The sequence below is a fragment of the Leuciscus leuciscus genome, assembly GCF_965113295.1.
Source record: "Leuciscus leuciscus genome assembly, chromosome: 6".
Taxonomy (NCBI): Eukaryota; Metazoa; Chordata; class Actinopteri; order Cypriniformes; family Leuciscidae; genus Leuciscus; species Leuciscus leuciscus.
This window is the reverse complement of record NC_138730.1, coordinates 7,549,002-7,563,695: the sequence shown is the minus strand read 5'-3', so window position 1 is coordinate 7,563,695 and position 14,694 is coordinate 7,549,002. Positions and strand designations below refer to the sequence as shown.

At 37.0% G+C, this 14,694-nt stretch overlaps 1 protein-coding gene across 1 annotated transcript in view; it reads left to right on the top strand.

Annotated features, from left to right (window-relative positions):
* LOC309501938 (dynein regulatory complex subunit 7-like) overlaps window positions 1-13,662 on the top strand; it is a 143,227-nt gene extending 129,565 nt beyond the window's left edge. The window contains exons 3-17 of the mRNA XM_082174231.1: window positions 2,314-2,488; window positions 2,593-2,718; window positions 2,834-3,028; window positions 6,201-6,362; window positions 6,440-6,658; window positions 6,742-6,864; window positions 7,293-7,365; window positions 7,473-7,601; window positions 8,027-8,155; window positions 8,261-8,469; window positions 8,646-8,861; window positions 10,300-10,404; window positions 10,477-10,587; window positions 12,368-12,549; window positions 13,248-13,662. Of these exons, the coding sequence (XP_082030357.1) occupies window positions 2,314-2,488; window positions 2,593-2,718; window positions 2,834-3,028; window positions 6,201-6,362; window positions 6,440-6,658; window positions 6,742-6,864; window positions 7,293-7,365; window positions 7,473-7,601; window positions 8,027-8,155; window positions 8,261-8,469; window positions 8,646-8,861; window positions 10,300-10,404; window positions 10,477-10,587; window positions 12,368-12,433 (2,038 nt within the window). The 3' untranslated portion in view covers window positions 12,434-12,549; window positions 13,248-13,662. The remainder of the gene's footprint in view (window positions 1-2,313; window positions 2,489-2,592; window positions 2,719-2,833; window positions 3,029-6,200; window positions 6,363-6,439; window positions 6,659-6,741; window positions 6,865-7,292; window positions 7,366-7,472; window positions 7,602-8,026; window positions 8,156-8,260; window positions 8,470-8,645; window positions 8,862-10,299; window positions 10,405-10,476; window positions 10,588-12,367; window positions 12,550-13,247) is intronic.
* The last annotated feature ends 1,032 nt before the right edge of the window (window positions 13,663-14,694 follow it).

Sequence of the window (14,694 nt, the reverse complement as noted above, 5' to 3'; positions counted from 1 at the left end):
AAGAATTGAATTGAAATCGTGAAATTTGTTTCAAGAAATTTGTAAAAAATTGTTTTAAAAAACCCTAGCTTACCAGAAATTGTACAATATAAACATTGTAACATGTTGTCACTAAACCTAATACAATTCAGTTTAGTTACTAAAATGTTTTGACAATCACAATACACTTATTGTGATGCAAGTTTTTTTTGCAACCCCCCCCAATCTCACTCCAAGTTAAACTCAAAAGTATACTACAAAAAAAAAACATTTTTAAAAATAACACATTTAATGGTGAATTGTTAATTTTCATACATGAGCAGTAACTGCACTACATGTACATATTCACAGAAATGATTATTGTAAACAACATTTAATTTTGATTTATTTATTTACCTACCCACCTCTCTCTCTCTCTCTCTCTCTCTCTCTCTCACACACACACACACACACACACACTAACCCGACCCCTAAACCAACCCATCACACACATACACACAAGTCAAGCGTCTATAAAACGCCGATAGCAGGCCGGGTGAAACCCGTAGTTGTTGGGACATCAGAGACCGGTTTGTCCAGGAGGGCAACATGTTTATTAGCAATAGCTAACGTTAGCTCCGTAGTGTCCGACGTTTTGAGCCATTCCTATGCTTCATTTTTTCCCATCGGACTTCAGTAAAGGGCTGCGGACCTTTCCCACCATATTTTCCGACATGAAGAATACACTTTACGGGTGTTAATCGAGCTTGATCGCCGCTATCAGATGAAGATGCTCTGCTTACGTCCTCCTCCATGTTTACATGTGCGTAGTGATATTGGCTTGATTTCGGCTGTGACCTACTTACATTTTCGATGCTGATTGGTTGAAAATCTAGCTCAACCGTTTTACATGTCTCAATACGCAGTCAATATAGTGCGCCAATAAATTACAATTTCTCATTAACTGCAGGATAATGCGTGGAGAACTTTTTGCTTGGATACCTTTTATTAACGTTGAACATATTGAGCAAAAGAAAAATTAGTGCCCCGTTTGTCGGAACGAAACCCTATTTCTAGGCCTCTTTTAGGCTACTGACAGCGGCCTATAATGCCTAAAGGTGTACAGCAAACAAACTAAGAAACCCAGAAATAAGTTTTCATAAGATGTCGACCCCAAAAAACGAGCGTTTGAGGACATAAAAGTGGATACAGGCTGGAACGAATGGGTAAATTGTGGGATCCTGACACTCAGTATGCACTAAAAATACACCACGTGTGCAGTAAGTTAAACATTTGGTCACTGGTGAGTCAAATATCAAAATGTCAGTTTTATATATTATATTTCTGTAAGATAAACTATCCTGTGTTGCCGAAAACGGTCTCCTCCAGCGGACGTAGCGTCCGCTGGAGGAGACCGTTTTCGGCAACACAGGATAGTTTATCTTACAGAAATATAATATTCAGAGTTAGTAATATACGTTATATTAGTAATATACGTTAGTATTCAGAGTAATGAGACGTGACGCTCTGTCTCAACTGCTCTGGTTTGTCCCCCCCGGCGTGGGCGTGGCCTAAATGCGCTCTGTCTCCTCGCTGCTATGGAAACCAAATTTCAAATTGTAAACAAGCGGCAGTTACTGCCAATCGTCGCTTTAAAAAAAGTAATTTCAGAACGAACGGAGAAGAGTTTTAATTTAACTGCAAGTATACTGTAAGTATATCCGCCTTAACTGTAAAATAACGAACTGTATAATACATTATTTAAAAAATTGTGTACAGAGTAACTGTTAAGTTGATGTTAAAACCCACCTAAGTTACCACAGGATCAATCTATTGGACTGTATTAAAGGAAGAATGTCATGAAGCTGGTCAAGAAAAGGTCCAGGTCAGGGTTATTAATAGCTAACTAAATCTGAAACCATAAAAAAAAATTTGCTTCTTGAAATAGAATAACCGTTTACTCAAATTAAATAAATTAATACCAACCTTGAACTTATTTTATTTCACCCTGTCGCTGGTTTATGGTTTGTACCTCCTCAGACCTTGGTAAAGACTCACCACTACTGACCGGGAGCAACCCACAAGCCTTGCCTTTTCAGAGATAGCCTACTTTGACCCAGTCACCTTGCCATAAAAATGTCAAAGTCACTCAGATCTTTATTCCATTTCTCCAGCATCCAACACTGATCACAAAAACTGATTGTTTGCTTACCATCTAATCTATCCAGACCTTAATATGTGGCCTTGTTTGGAGATGATGATATACATTAGATGCAAGTGATGCTCATCATTTTAAGAGTCAAACAACAATGAAACATCTTTCTATTGATTGGTCTTTATTTTTTACTGTTTCAGAGCAAAGCCAAGACCTCAACTTGACCTTTCCAAATGTCCGTCCTCATATAAGGAGAACTGCTCACAGGAGAAGCGCATACTTGAGCTTGCTGAAAACTTCCGTCAGCAATATGCTTTTGTATATCCTGATAACAAACCGCTTCTTCTGTGCCCTGTAAACGAGTGCGGCGTTCAGGTGCGTACAGCAAATACGCTTTCCAGACATGGCAACATTACCACAAATGACTTAAATACTCTTTTGTTTTCATGATGTTTTCTTATTTCACTGTACATCTACAGAAATTTGTAAGCACCACCTTGCGAAGGACATTGCTGCCGTATCCTGAGCTGTACAACTGGGAGGGATGTGCCAGTTTTGTGTCTGATTATCTCTCGCTGGAGCTCTTGGATCCACCAACTGAACTTGTGAGAATTACCGACTGTTTCCCTATTAATTTCCCGATCTAACTTGACTTATGAGGGTTGTTTTCGCCTTTTGGACTCGAAAACATGTATTTTATTTCATTTCTGTTCTATTTAGCCCAAGCAGCTGTCATCGCCCACCTGGGCTCTGCAGACTCAGAGAGGCACATGTTTTGATTACTCCAGTGTGTTGTGTAGCCTGTTGTTGGGTGCAGGATACAACGCTTACTGCGTCAGTGGGTACGCTACTAAAGAGATGTGTCTTCTCGATCAGTCACGGCAAGAATGTCCCTTACTGCAGACTCCAATCCAAGTAAGTACGGAGTTAAAACCACACACTAGATCACTAGCATGTAGAACAAGTTTTATGGCATGTACATTTAAACAACTCATCACTCACTCATGTTTGATTATTTATATGTGACGATGACTTTAAAATGGGTTTTCAGCCTCTTTCAGGCCCCTTGGCGGATAGATATACAGAGTAGAAACTAAAACCTTAACTGAAATAAAATAAAATAACTCATGTTTTCAGCTAGTTGCCAATGCAACATCTCTCATTTTATTTTATTTTAACTTGATGTACTAAATAACTAAACATAAAATAAAAACACCATAGAAATAAATATAAAAAAACCCTTCAAAATGACAAAAACAACAAAATTACTAAAACTTTAAAATGAAAATGGAAAATATACAAAGAAAAAATTATACTAAATATGAATAAAACATATAATAATATCTCAATGATACTAAAAATAAATAACACTGATAGAGGGCAGGAAATTAAATAAAATTGAGAATTGATTTTAAGCCTGACCTGTGACATGCAAATGGTACCATATTCATTTATATTCATGCTTTCTGAAGCCTAAATTGCAAAACTGTAATTATAAATAAATTATGTTTATAGAAAATCATAAATTATCAGTTTCATAATCTATTGATATAAAATCACCATATATATGTACATTACTTGATTTTACACTACTTAATATTACTTGTTACATACTTATTTTAATATGGTAGGACAATGTAACCTTTAGCTGAACCAGAGCTGCCAACTCTCACACATTCACCGTGAGACTCACGCAATTTACACTTTCCACACGCTCTCACGCCACACATCCATTTTCTCACGCACAGAAAATTCGCGAAGCAAAGAGGACACAGAGACCGACTAGACTAGACAGAGCAGGTTACTTATGATATAATAAAATCTCAGCTCTCAGATTCTGTCACTTTTATTAAATTCAAACAATAAATACCGTTTTGGCGCTTGTAAATGTGACGTGACAGATCCCTAGCGGCACGTGAACCGATCATCTCTACTAGCTAATAGTAAATAAACACAAATGAACACTGTTGAAAGATACAGTAGGGCTACAACTTGCCAAAATGTATATTGCTCATACATAATATCGACCAATCAATCAAACAAAGGGGTCAATAAAACAGCTGGAGAACAATGTCACATATATAACATTTACCTCAGGAAAGCCATTTGATGACCATAACAATATAGGCTATAGCACGTTAGTTGGCTAGAAAAAAAAAGCTATAGAGAGTATTTAGCTAAATGTGTACTATATTACATATTTATTATATTTTTACTTTATAATAATGATATTTCATATCATTAAATAAAGTTGTTATTATAATAAAAAATCACATTATATTTATTTGAGTTATTTGTAACCTTAAATAATACTGCCAGCTGATAAGGCTCTCTGTACAGCATTAGGTTGAGTTGTTTTTTTCTTGAGAAAAATGAATGCCTATCTTGTGCACCTAATATTTATCCAAATGAGTCGATATTAAATCAAATCACAATAATTGAATTGAATTGAAATAATAAAAAAGCATAGCTTACCAGAAATTGTACCATGTAAACATTGTAACATGTTGTCACTAAACCTAATAAAATTCAGTTTAGTTACTAAAATGTGTTGACAATCACAATACATTTATTGTGATGCAATAATTTTTTTTACATCCCCCCCCAATCCCCACCCCGTCATAAATCACACTCCAAGCAAAACTCAAAAGTTGGCAGCAATGGCTGAACTTTAGCTTTTCTTTAAATTAAGGGGTTAAAGTTAATATTGAGGGCCCGAGCACCGATGGTGTGAGGACCCTATTGGAATTGCTCAGTTTATGTATTTTTATATATTTCCACATATTTTTATATATTTTAACAAAGTTTCACAGTTTTGTAAATAAATCAAAGATTTTCGGAGTACGTTTTACAAGGAAATACCATTTCAGTCTTCCTACTTCAAAATTAAGAAAAAATAGTATTTTGCTAAATATGTGCACTATATTACATTTGTATTATATTTTTACTTGTGTCATAATTGTTATCATAATGAAAACCAAATTATATTTAATTTAATTTGTTAATTTTTAACCTTTAATAATACCAGCTAAAAGGGCTCTCTGTATGTTTACAGCATTATGTGAGATATATTTTTTCTTGAGAAAAATTAACATGTAGGCTATCCACTGTAGCAAAGAGTCAATATTGAATCAAGATTGAAATCAAATCCCAAGAATTGAAATCGTGAAAATTGTGTAAAATTCTGTTTAGTTACCTAATGTTTTGACAATCACAATTACACCTATTGTGATGCAAGTTGTTTTTTTTCTACATCCTCCCCAATCCATCTGTTTCTCTTGAGCAATTAAAATATCGTGATAATACCGTATACCGTGATAAAAGCTCAATCAATTAATCGCAGCATGAAAATTTGATACCGGTACATGCCTAATGCCATTTCATCTCTAGTTATGATCAACTAAAATCAACTAATTATGTGTTTTTTTACAGTATAATATGCGAAGTACAATTTTCTATAAACAAAATTATATCTGATTCTGTTCTTTTCTCTGACACACGTTGTTGGGTGTGGAAGGTTACTAATGTGATTGCTTTATCTGTAAATTAAATTAATGCTTTTTCAATTTGAATATTTTTTTGGCAATGCAAAAAATGTAGGTCTTAAATTTCAATCTTTATGGTCTTAAAATGTCTTAAATTTGACTTACTGAAACCTGCAAGAACCCTGTTCTGAGGAACACTGATATTTGAAATCAATCCCAAAAAACACACCCCACCCTTCATTGCTCGAGCCCCGAAAAGCAGGAAACTGCAATGCAAGGGGGGATGTCTCTTTATCACAGCTGAAGCTGAGCAAAATAATGCAAAGACTTTCAACAGCGTTTCTTAGAAATTACTGCACCTTTAATGTTACTTGCAGTTACTTAGTGAAATTTACCATCAATTTCTAATAAAAAATGTTTACAGTGTAGTTTGAGCAGGCTCTCTGAAGTATGTCCACAGATGCCTTAGAGGTTGTAGAACAATTGTTGAAGAGCACAGCTTTAACACCAATTCCCTTGAGTGGTCGTATTGAAATCAGTTACTTCTGAAAACCTAAACTGGATGAATTCATGTTATGGATTATTTTGTATGATCTGCTCAGGAGAAAACAGAGGAACGGAAGAAGACAAAGAGTAAATACTCTGTGAAACGCCGACCCAACTTGAACAGCCTCTTTGAAAAGCGTCAAGAGGAGAAACGGCACACAGAAGCTAAAGAAGCTGCACTGAAGGAACAACTGGAACAAGCTGAGAGACTTCAGAAGGTTGGACAGAGAATGTTTCAGTGAAATTCAGGAGAGTTTTTGTTTGTTTTGCATTTTCACCGATTCCTTTTAAACAGGAGGAAGAACGTCCAACACCCGACCCTCTTCTGGGCTTGAGAGTTCACAGCTGGGTTCTGGTGCTCTCAGGGAACCGGGACGAACCTAAGAACTTCTTCATTGACCCTCTGACAGGCAAGAGCTACTCCCCCACCAATGAGAACTTTCTGGGCATAGAGAGTGTCTGGAACCATCAAAACTACTGGATCAACAAGCAAGACTGCAGTTTCAGTTGTAGGGTCAGTGTCTCTGAGTGTGGATGTAATATTAATGTGAGGATGACAAGCATTGGAAAGTTCACCGAGTCTGTTTGTGTTTGCAGGAGATGACCTTTTACATGGACGATCTATCAAAGTGGGAGTATATGCTGTGTGACCCAAGTAGCCAATCTATGTCAAACATTTCTGAGCCAAAGACACTCCAAGAGTCAGAAGATGTGGAAGAAGTACAGAAAAACTGTTCCTTATTTCTAATTTTTCTAATGTTTTGATCCCATTACTGATTTAAAGAGATAGTTCACCCAAACATGAAAAATCTGTCATCATTTACTCACCCTCATGTTGTGTTCCAAACCTGTATACATTTCTTTGTTCTGTTAAACACAAATGAAGATATTTTGAAGAATATTTATAACCAAACAGTTGTTATGCACCATTGACTTCCATAGTCTAAAGATATCAAAATATCTTCCTTTGTGTTCAGCAGAACAAAGAAATGTATACAGGTTTGGAACAACTTGAGGGTTAGTAAATGATGACAGATGTTCATTTTTGTGGGAACTATCCCTTTAACTGTTGAAGAGCCCATTCCACACTAAACCTGCTAAGAATCTATTACATCAGATGTAACCACCTATTATTTTTTCTTCTCAAGGAGGAAATGGATGAGCTGAAAGTGTTTGAAATGCCTCCATCTTGGGTGACTAAAGTAGCTATTGCACCCCCAGGTCAAGTTCTCACTCTCACTCTTACACATAGCCTTTCATCCCTTATCCACTATCTCTTGAGGTTAATTAATCATCAAGTGTTCTGTTTTTATTTTGTATCTTTATAGATGTGGAAATGCGTTTTCCAGGCGGTATGAAGGTTTTCCAGTACAGGAAAGCCAGGCTGGAGAAGTTTGCCCCTTACTTTCTGAAAGATGGTCTTGTGACCAAACTCACCGTTTATAAAGACCTTGATTGTAAGACCTTTGCAGATGTTTTTGTTTTCAACATATAAAACATACCTCGTCATGTTGATCATGTACATCTAAATTAACAAAAAAATCATGTTAAAGGCATGGTTCACCCAAATCAAAAAGAATGCCTAAATAAATCAATTTGTATTATTTAAATATAATTAACAATAATAATAAATAAAAAAAATCATTTATTATTTATAAGCACATTCTTTTAGCCTTTAACCTGTGTGTTGACATGTTAAGTATAAATTCTCACTGTGTCACTTTCATAAATAAATATTATGCATATTAAAATATTAGAAATATTGAATTGTTATTTGAATTTGAATTGTTATTATTATTATTGAATATTATTTATTTATTTATTTGCATGTTATTTTAGCATTTAGCTTGTGTGTTGACACTCTTTTATTTTATTTGATCAGGCACACAACCCAGCACTATTAAGGAATGGTTCAGTCACCGAAGTGACTGTCTTGATGAGAGAGAACATCACACAGACAGCAATGTGACATCTGAGCATTTCAGGCCTGGAAGAAGGGATGCTCTCAGATGTAATCTAACATACATTTTCTATATATTACCGATGTCAGTAAGCATGACTCGTTTCATTACGGATGACTCGTCAACTGGCATTTTAAAAGTTTCACTTTGTTTAGGCCACAGATACGTCACTTTAGTTCCTGCGACGGAGCATCAGATGGACTTTTATAGTCAAGCTCGCGCTGACGGTCTAGCCAGAAGAATCGAGAAGCCTTTCGAAATGACAGAAACCTTTGAAGATGGGACTGACTTCCTCTTTTATCGACATGTTGTTTACGGAAAGCATGTCAAAGTGTTTTGTGCTGAAGAGGTTTTTGAACTAGAGGTAATACTCTCTCAACAAACAGGCTTGACTATTAATCTTAAGCAGTTTAACCTTATAATATCTTGCTGGTATAACATTAACCAACAGTATACCAAAAGCTACATATTTTGCTTCTGGTGGCCTTGCTAACAATAAACAAAAATGATCATGGACATTTTGTTTGGGGTCTCCAACAGAGGGTGGAGGAGCGGTTCCACAGAGATCCTTCCAAGCCGGCAAGTAAAGATGTGGCTGAATGGGTCTTTATGATGTCTGACAGACAGATCCGGGTGACCTATCATCGAGAGGACGACAAGATCTTCCCAACTTGGCTCAACTTCATGAAACCCAATGGACCGGCATACTTGCAGGAAGCACAAGCTTTTGATCCACAGATGGTTTCTGGCTTTCAGGTCTGATGTCACACATAAAGAATGACTTTTGTCAGTTCCATGATCAAAGTAAAACTACAGTGTTTTATTGGCACCTTAAAAAATAAATGAATAAATAAATCATACAAAACATACAAGAAACAAAGACAATGCTTTGAGAAAAATCTCAATAGGCCTTTTTATGATAAAGTCAACATTTTGAGAATAAAATCAAACCGTTACAAAAATAAAGTGGTAATATTTATGAGAATAAAGTAAAAATTTCGAGAGTAAGTCATAGCGATATGAGACTAAAATCGTAATGAGAAATTCATTGAAAACAGTTATGTAGAAAATGGAAAAGCGACAAGACATTTCTATTTCTGTCAAGTCACAATGTATAACTCCACCCACAGTAAAATCTCATTGGTCCAAATCTGATTCTAAATAACTGAATTTTATAGAAATCTTTGACTCCAAATTCTGTTCACTGAAGAAAAAGTTTTAAAAAAAAGAGTAAATGATAGAATTGTAATTTTGGGGTGAACTGTTCAACACAGTCTCATGACAATTCTTAAAATACTTTTTGGGACTTTAGCTTATTCACCGTATCCCCCAGAGTGAAATAAGTCCATACATACCCTTTTCATCTCTGTGCGTGCCGTAACTCTGTCTGACTGACCACTCACTGTTGGTGAGGAGCAGAGAGTTCACTCAGAGTTGGAGCAAATCACTCCGCAGAAGTAGCAGTGCTTTGCCTTCTGAGAATATAGTTCCCAGTATGTATACGGTTAGAAGATGGCTGTGTCTCAGGTGACCTTGTTAGTTGTTCACGCTGTGACTAAACAAATCACAACATGTAAATAGGACAATTTTGGTGTTATTTTGTCACTTATTGGGAGCTAGGCTAGCAGTAGGTGCGTCAGACAGAGTTACGTCACGCATGGAGATGAAAAGGGTATGTATGGACTTATTTAACTCTATACAGTGATACGGTGAATAAGCTAAAGTCCCAAAAAGTCGGCGTGTTCCTTTAACTATTTTACGCTGGCTGGTGACAAACTGGTGGCCAATTCATATGATCTAATTCATACAATCTCGTTTTGTATGATCTCGTTTATACGTTTTCGTGAATCCAAGTATATGTACAATCTCATTCATACAATCTTGTTTGTACATTTTCATATGACCAGCTATTTCGTCACTGAGGGTTAGTTTTAGGGGTGTAGTTTTACAAATAGTATGCTTTTTTACTAATCCAAGTATATGAATTTGTATGAACTTTGTAAAATACTTACATTTTCTCTTGTGATCAGGCTGGAACTGTCTTTTTAAGCATAACATATGTTTGCTGTGAATTTGTCATGTCACAGCATTTTCGCAGCAAATGGAAAGATTGTCACGAGAACTTCGATATCAATATTATGGTTCATATTTTGTTGTCTTTGTGTTTACGGCTTGTTTCTTTTTGCATGTTCAGGTGGATCCAAAACCCTACAGCATCCCCCAGTTTAATGAAATGCGTGTGGAATTGATGAAAGACGAGAAGAAAGTTGGACTTCAGATCAGAGTTTTGGAAAAAACGGTATTACAGTTCCCAAGCCTCACAAACATTTTTTTTGTTTAGCCAATCATGACGTTAGCGTGTGTATTTCAGGTAAAGTCCATTCTTTCTTCGAGAAAAAAGGAGGAAAGTAATACTGATCTGCTGGTCTCTATATACAACACTATGAGGAACGAGATGGCCCATCGGCTCATGGAAGAAAAGGTGAATCAAGGCTTTAAACTAGTGGTTCTCAACAGGGGGCGTTCTTGTTGGAAGCAAGATTTTTGAAAAACAAAAAAAACAAAAAAAACATTCGTCCTCAGCCGCTCTACTCCTGACCGCAAGTCCACCGTCAGTGTTGTAGGTAGGCACTAGGCAGGTTTTTTTGTGTTCATTTCTATTGCACTTTGATTGAAAGCAGTATCAATAATGACAAAAATATGATGTGCAGTCAAGTTCGGGTGTGTGTATATGCTGTTTAAATGAGTGTTCTCACCGATACGCTTGTTGTGATTTGCGAAGTTTTGACGAGTTGTATTTTGACGACTTGATATTATTTCTTATTCAAAAGTTTAGAATGCCTAACATTCTAAAATCTTCCAGTTTAATGCGACATGTAGCCTGAGCTATGTATCCTTACTTTTGCAACGACTCTATTATTTTTCCAGTCATAGACCAGTGCTCAAAGCACTGACTAGAATCCAGCGCTGACAAGAATCGGCATTCACGTGCTCAAAAATGTGTTTGGCGCTGACAAAAATCCGGTGTTGCCTAAAATCCAGCGCTGACTAGAATCGTGCAGCGGAGGAATGGAAAATTGACAAGCCATTAAAAAGTATTGACTTAAACACTTAGATTTTTTCAAATATTTTCAATAAATCATGTTCCCATTCACTCCGGCGACGAATTTTTAAATTAATTAAACTAAATTATATTTATAAGGTAAAACGTTTACATTTTTAGGCATTAACTAATTCCAATCCCTAATGCCAAAATGTTTTCTTTGTTCACCAAGTAATTTACTGGTCAGGCATTATTGTTCACTCGCAAGACAGTAAGGAGAAAATGACAATTTGATGGATGATTTAAATATATTCTGCAATCACATTTTGGTTTTGTATTCATTCCGCCATCACATCTGAGCGTGAAACACTGCTTGGGTAGTTTCAAGATATAAAAATAATTAATAATACAATAATAATTTAATTGTTCATATGTGTTTATTCTTGTTAGAAGATTTTTTTTTTTTACTGATTATGAACACAAATTAATCACGACAAACCAAATTAATTATAATTGTATTAATTATACCATTGATGAAAACAATTTTTAAATCATGATTGTATTTATTTTTCGAAAGTAAGGTTAATGTAAGCAGCTTCTTGCAATACTCTCCTAAATGTGTAATAAAACCTAAGTGCAAACATTACTGCTTTAATGATAAAATAATGATAAATACCCTTTATTTTTCAGTGCATTTGTTTTACAATATATGGCTATTACTGTCATGGGATTAATATTATAACTATTATTATGTAGTAGTATAATGTAGACAGACACAACTAAAAGAGGTTTGAATTTTTCTTTGTTTAATTTGCTCACTGAAAATGGGTTGGAGCTTTTAATTTTGAACTCTCAAAGTGCACCAGATTGATGAATTTAACATTAAAATGCACAACATTTTCTTACGCCCCCCGAGGTCCACCCACTACAGATTTACCAAAAATCCTGTGAGAAACACTGGTATTGCTACGCCAATGCAGTTTATAGCTTGTATAGTTCTATTGAATTAATAAATGATACTTTTGCACTTATTTCATATGTTAACTCTCACTCGTTCCTGCTTGCTCATTAGTTTGGGGGTGGGGGGCGTTCAGGGACCTGGATATTGGATAGGGGGCACTGGCCCAAAAAAGGTTGAGAACCACTGCTTTAAACGGTCAACCACCTTCATCGCACTGATCCAAACTACCACCTACCTCTGATTCCTTTCATTCCTCAGGAACGGATGGCTGAAGAAAAGGAGCAGCAGCAGGAAGAGAAAGAGCTGGACCCGTTGGCTCCATAGACATAATAAATACATAGACGCCCTATTGGCCGCTTTGGAACGTTTCTGCGATACGTCAACGCGTCCACCATTTTGCGGAGGGCAAGACTGTGCTGTAATCAAATGCAAGTAAACAGGTGAGCTGCGGTTTTTCTGGATAAAACCCCCCAAAAATGACATTTATCAACCAGTGGTTTGTATGTGGTGTACAAAAAAGTTCCATCCCTAGTTATTTAAAATCTCTAATTTTAAAAGACTTATAAAATATTATTTTTTTAATAAGGAATGGCCAAAGCTCAGGCTTGTCATGTATTTGGCTTTTTATTCTTGGATAAGAATTGTGAACACCCCCATACTGAGATATAATTTAATTTTCACATTAAATTAAATAAAGTTTTCTTATTGTGGAAAAAGCATATTCTGTCATTGACCCGATTTTAGCAACAACAAAGATAACTGATGGATCCTTTATGGTAATACATATGATATGGTACAACTACAGTGCAATGCAAATAGTAAATATAAGATACATCGGCACATGGAAGAAAAGGTGAATCAAGGCTTTAAACCAGAGATAGGCAACTTCGGTCTTGTAGGGCCACTGTCCTGCAGAGTTTAGCTTCAGCCCTGACAAAAACTCTCCTGCCTGTATCTATCTAGTAATCCTGAAAACACTGATTGCCTTGTTCAGGTGTGTTTAATTAGAGTTGGAGCTAAACTCTGCAGGACAGTGGCCCTCCAGGACCGAAGTTGCCTATCCCTGCTTTAAACGGTCAACCACTTTCATCGCACTGATACAAACAACCACCTACCTCTGGTTCCTTTCATTCCTCAGGAACGGATGGCTAAAGAAAAGAAGCAGCGACAGGAAGAGAAAGAGCTGGACCTGTTGGCTCCTTTCCAGGCCCGACTGGGACAACCAGAAGCCCTCACGCACCAGCAGAGATGGGCAGTATTTTAATTAGTTGTTAGCCTCCTTGCCCCTTTAAAGGGGAAATGAAGCAGTCAATCAAGTTTACATGATTTACAAGATGGATTTCCACTATAATCAACAATTATATAAGAAACATGACAAATGTAAACATATAAAAGAAAAAAGAATAACCGTTATATCTTTCAGGGATTGTGCAGTATTCCAACATGTGACGTCACGGGGTTGGTTGGCTTTAATAAACCTGGCTGAATGTAGGAATATCCCGACATCAAACTGTCTACACCACAGTGTTTTGACCGCGAACAACTAACGACGTCTTACGTTATATGTTATATACAGCAGATGGACTCTGACACGGTGGGCATCGCAGTACAACAGCCACACTGACACCAGGTAGCGTTGCCGACCCGCTCTTCGCCCCAAACCACCACCGGCTGTTCGACATTACGACGTACCACTGCTCGGTTCCCACGCCGTATCGGCTCAAATGCATATATTAATACATGCTAACTTACATGGTGTTGACAAGAGACAGGAATATGATGGCAGACATCGCGAACAATGTTTCCATGTGCAGTTTGTTAACATATAACGTTAGACGTCGTCTTTCTGTCTGGTACTAATAAACTTCACTAAGTTAGCTAAACACTAAGTTAGCTAGTTCATGCTTTCAGGGGGGGTGAAATGCTATTTCATGCATACTGAGTTTTTTACACTGTTAAAGAGTTGGATTCCCATGCTAAACATGGACAAAGTTTCAAAAATTAAGTTGTACGTTTGATGGAGTATTTCTGTGCCAAAAATACTCCTTCCGGTTTGTCACAAGTTTCGGAAAGTTTTTTTCGAGTATGGGCGTGTGTGACGTCAGATGGGGCGGAATTTCCTTATACGGGTCCTAAGGGCACTTCTCCCGGGAAGGGCGCGCACGCACGCACCCCTCCATAGACCAGAGCGAGAGAGCGAAAGCAGTACACCCATCAAAGCGCTGAGCTCGGCTTTAGGGAAGTCATCAACGGAGTTGTGCAAGTTTTCTTGGTTGTTCCCTGCATTTCGACGATGATTGTTTTATAAACAAGGCCCAGTTCGACGCCGGATTTGCAGATCGTCTAATGCTTAAGGATGGAGCAGTCCCAACGATAAAGGTTCACGGTCGTGCGTTGGAACCGCAGGCGGTGAGTAAAACTGCTTCAAATGTCTGTGTGTTGTTAGCTATCGGCGCGTAAGCACAGCAAGTAAACAACATGATCACGTATAGTTAATGTATCTATGGAGCATGCGATGTATGGTGTGTGTGTGATTCGCGCTCGTGACTCTTTAGCTCCGCCCACACGGCACGCCTCCAGCTGCT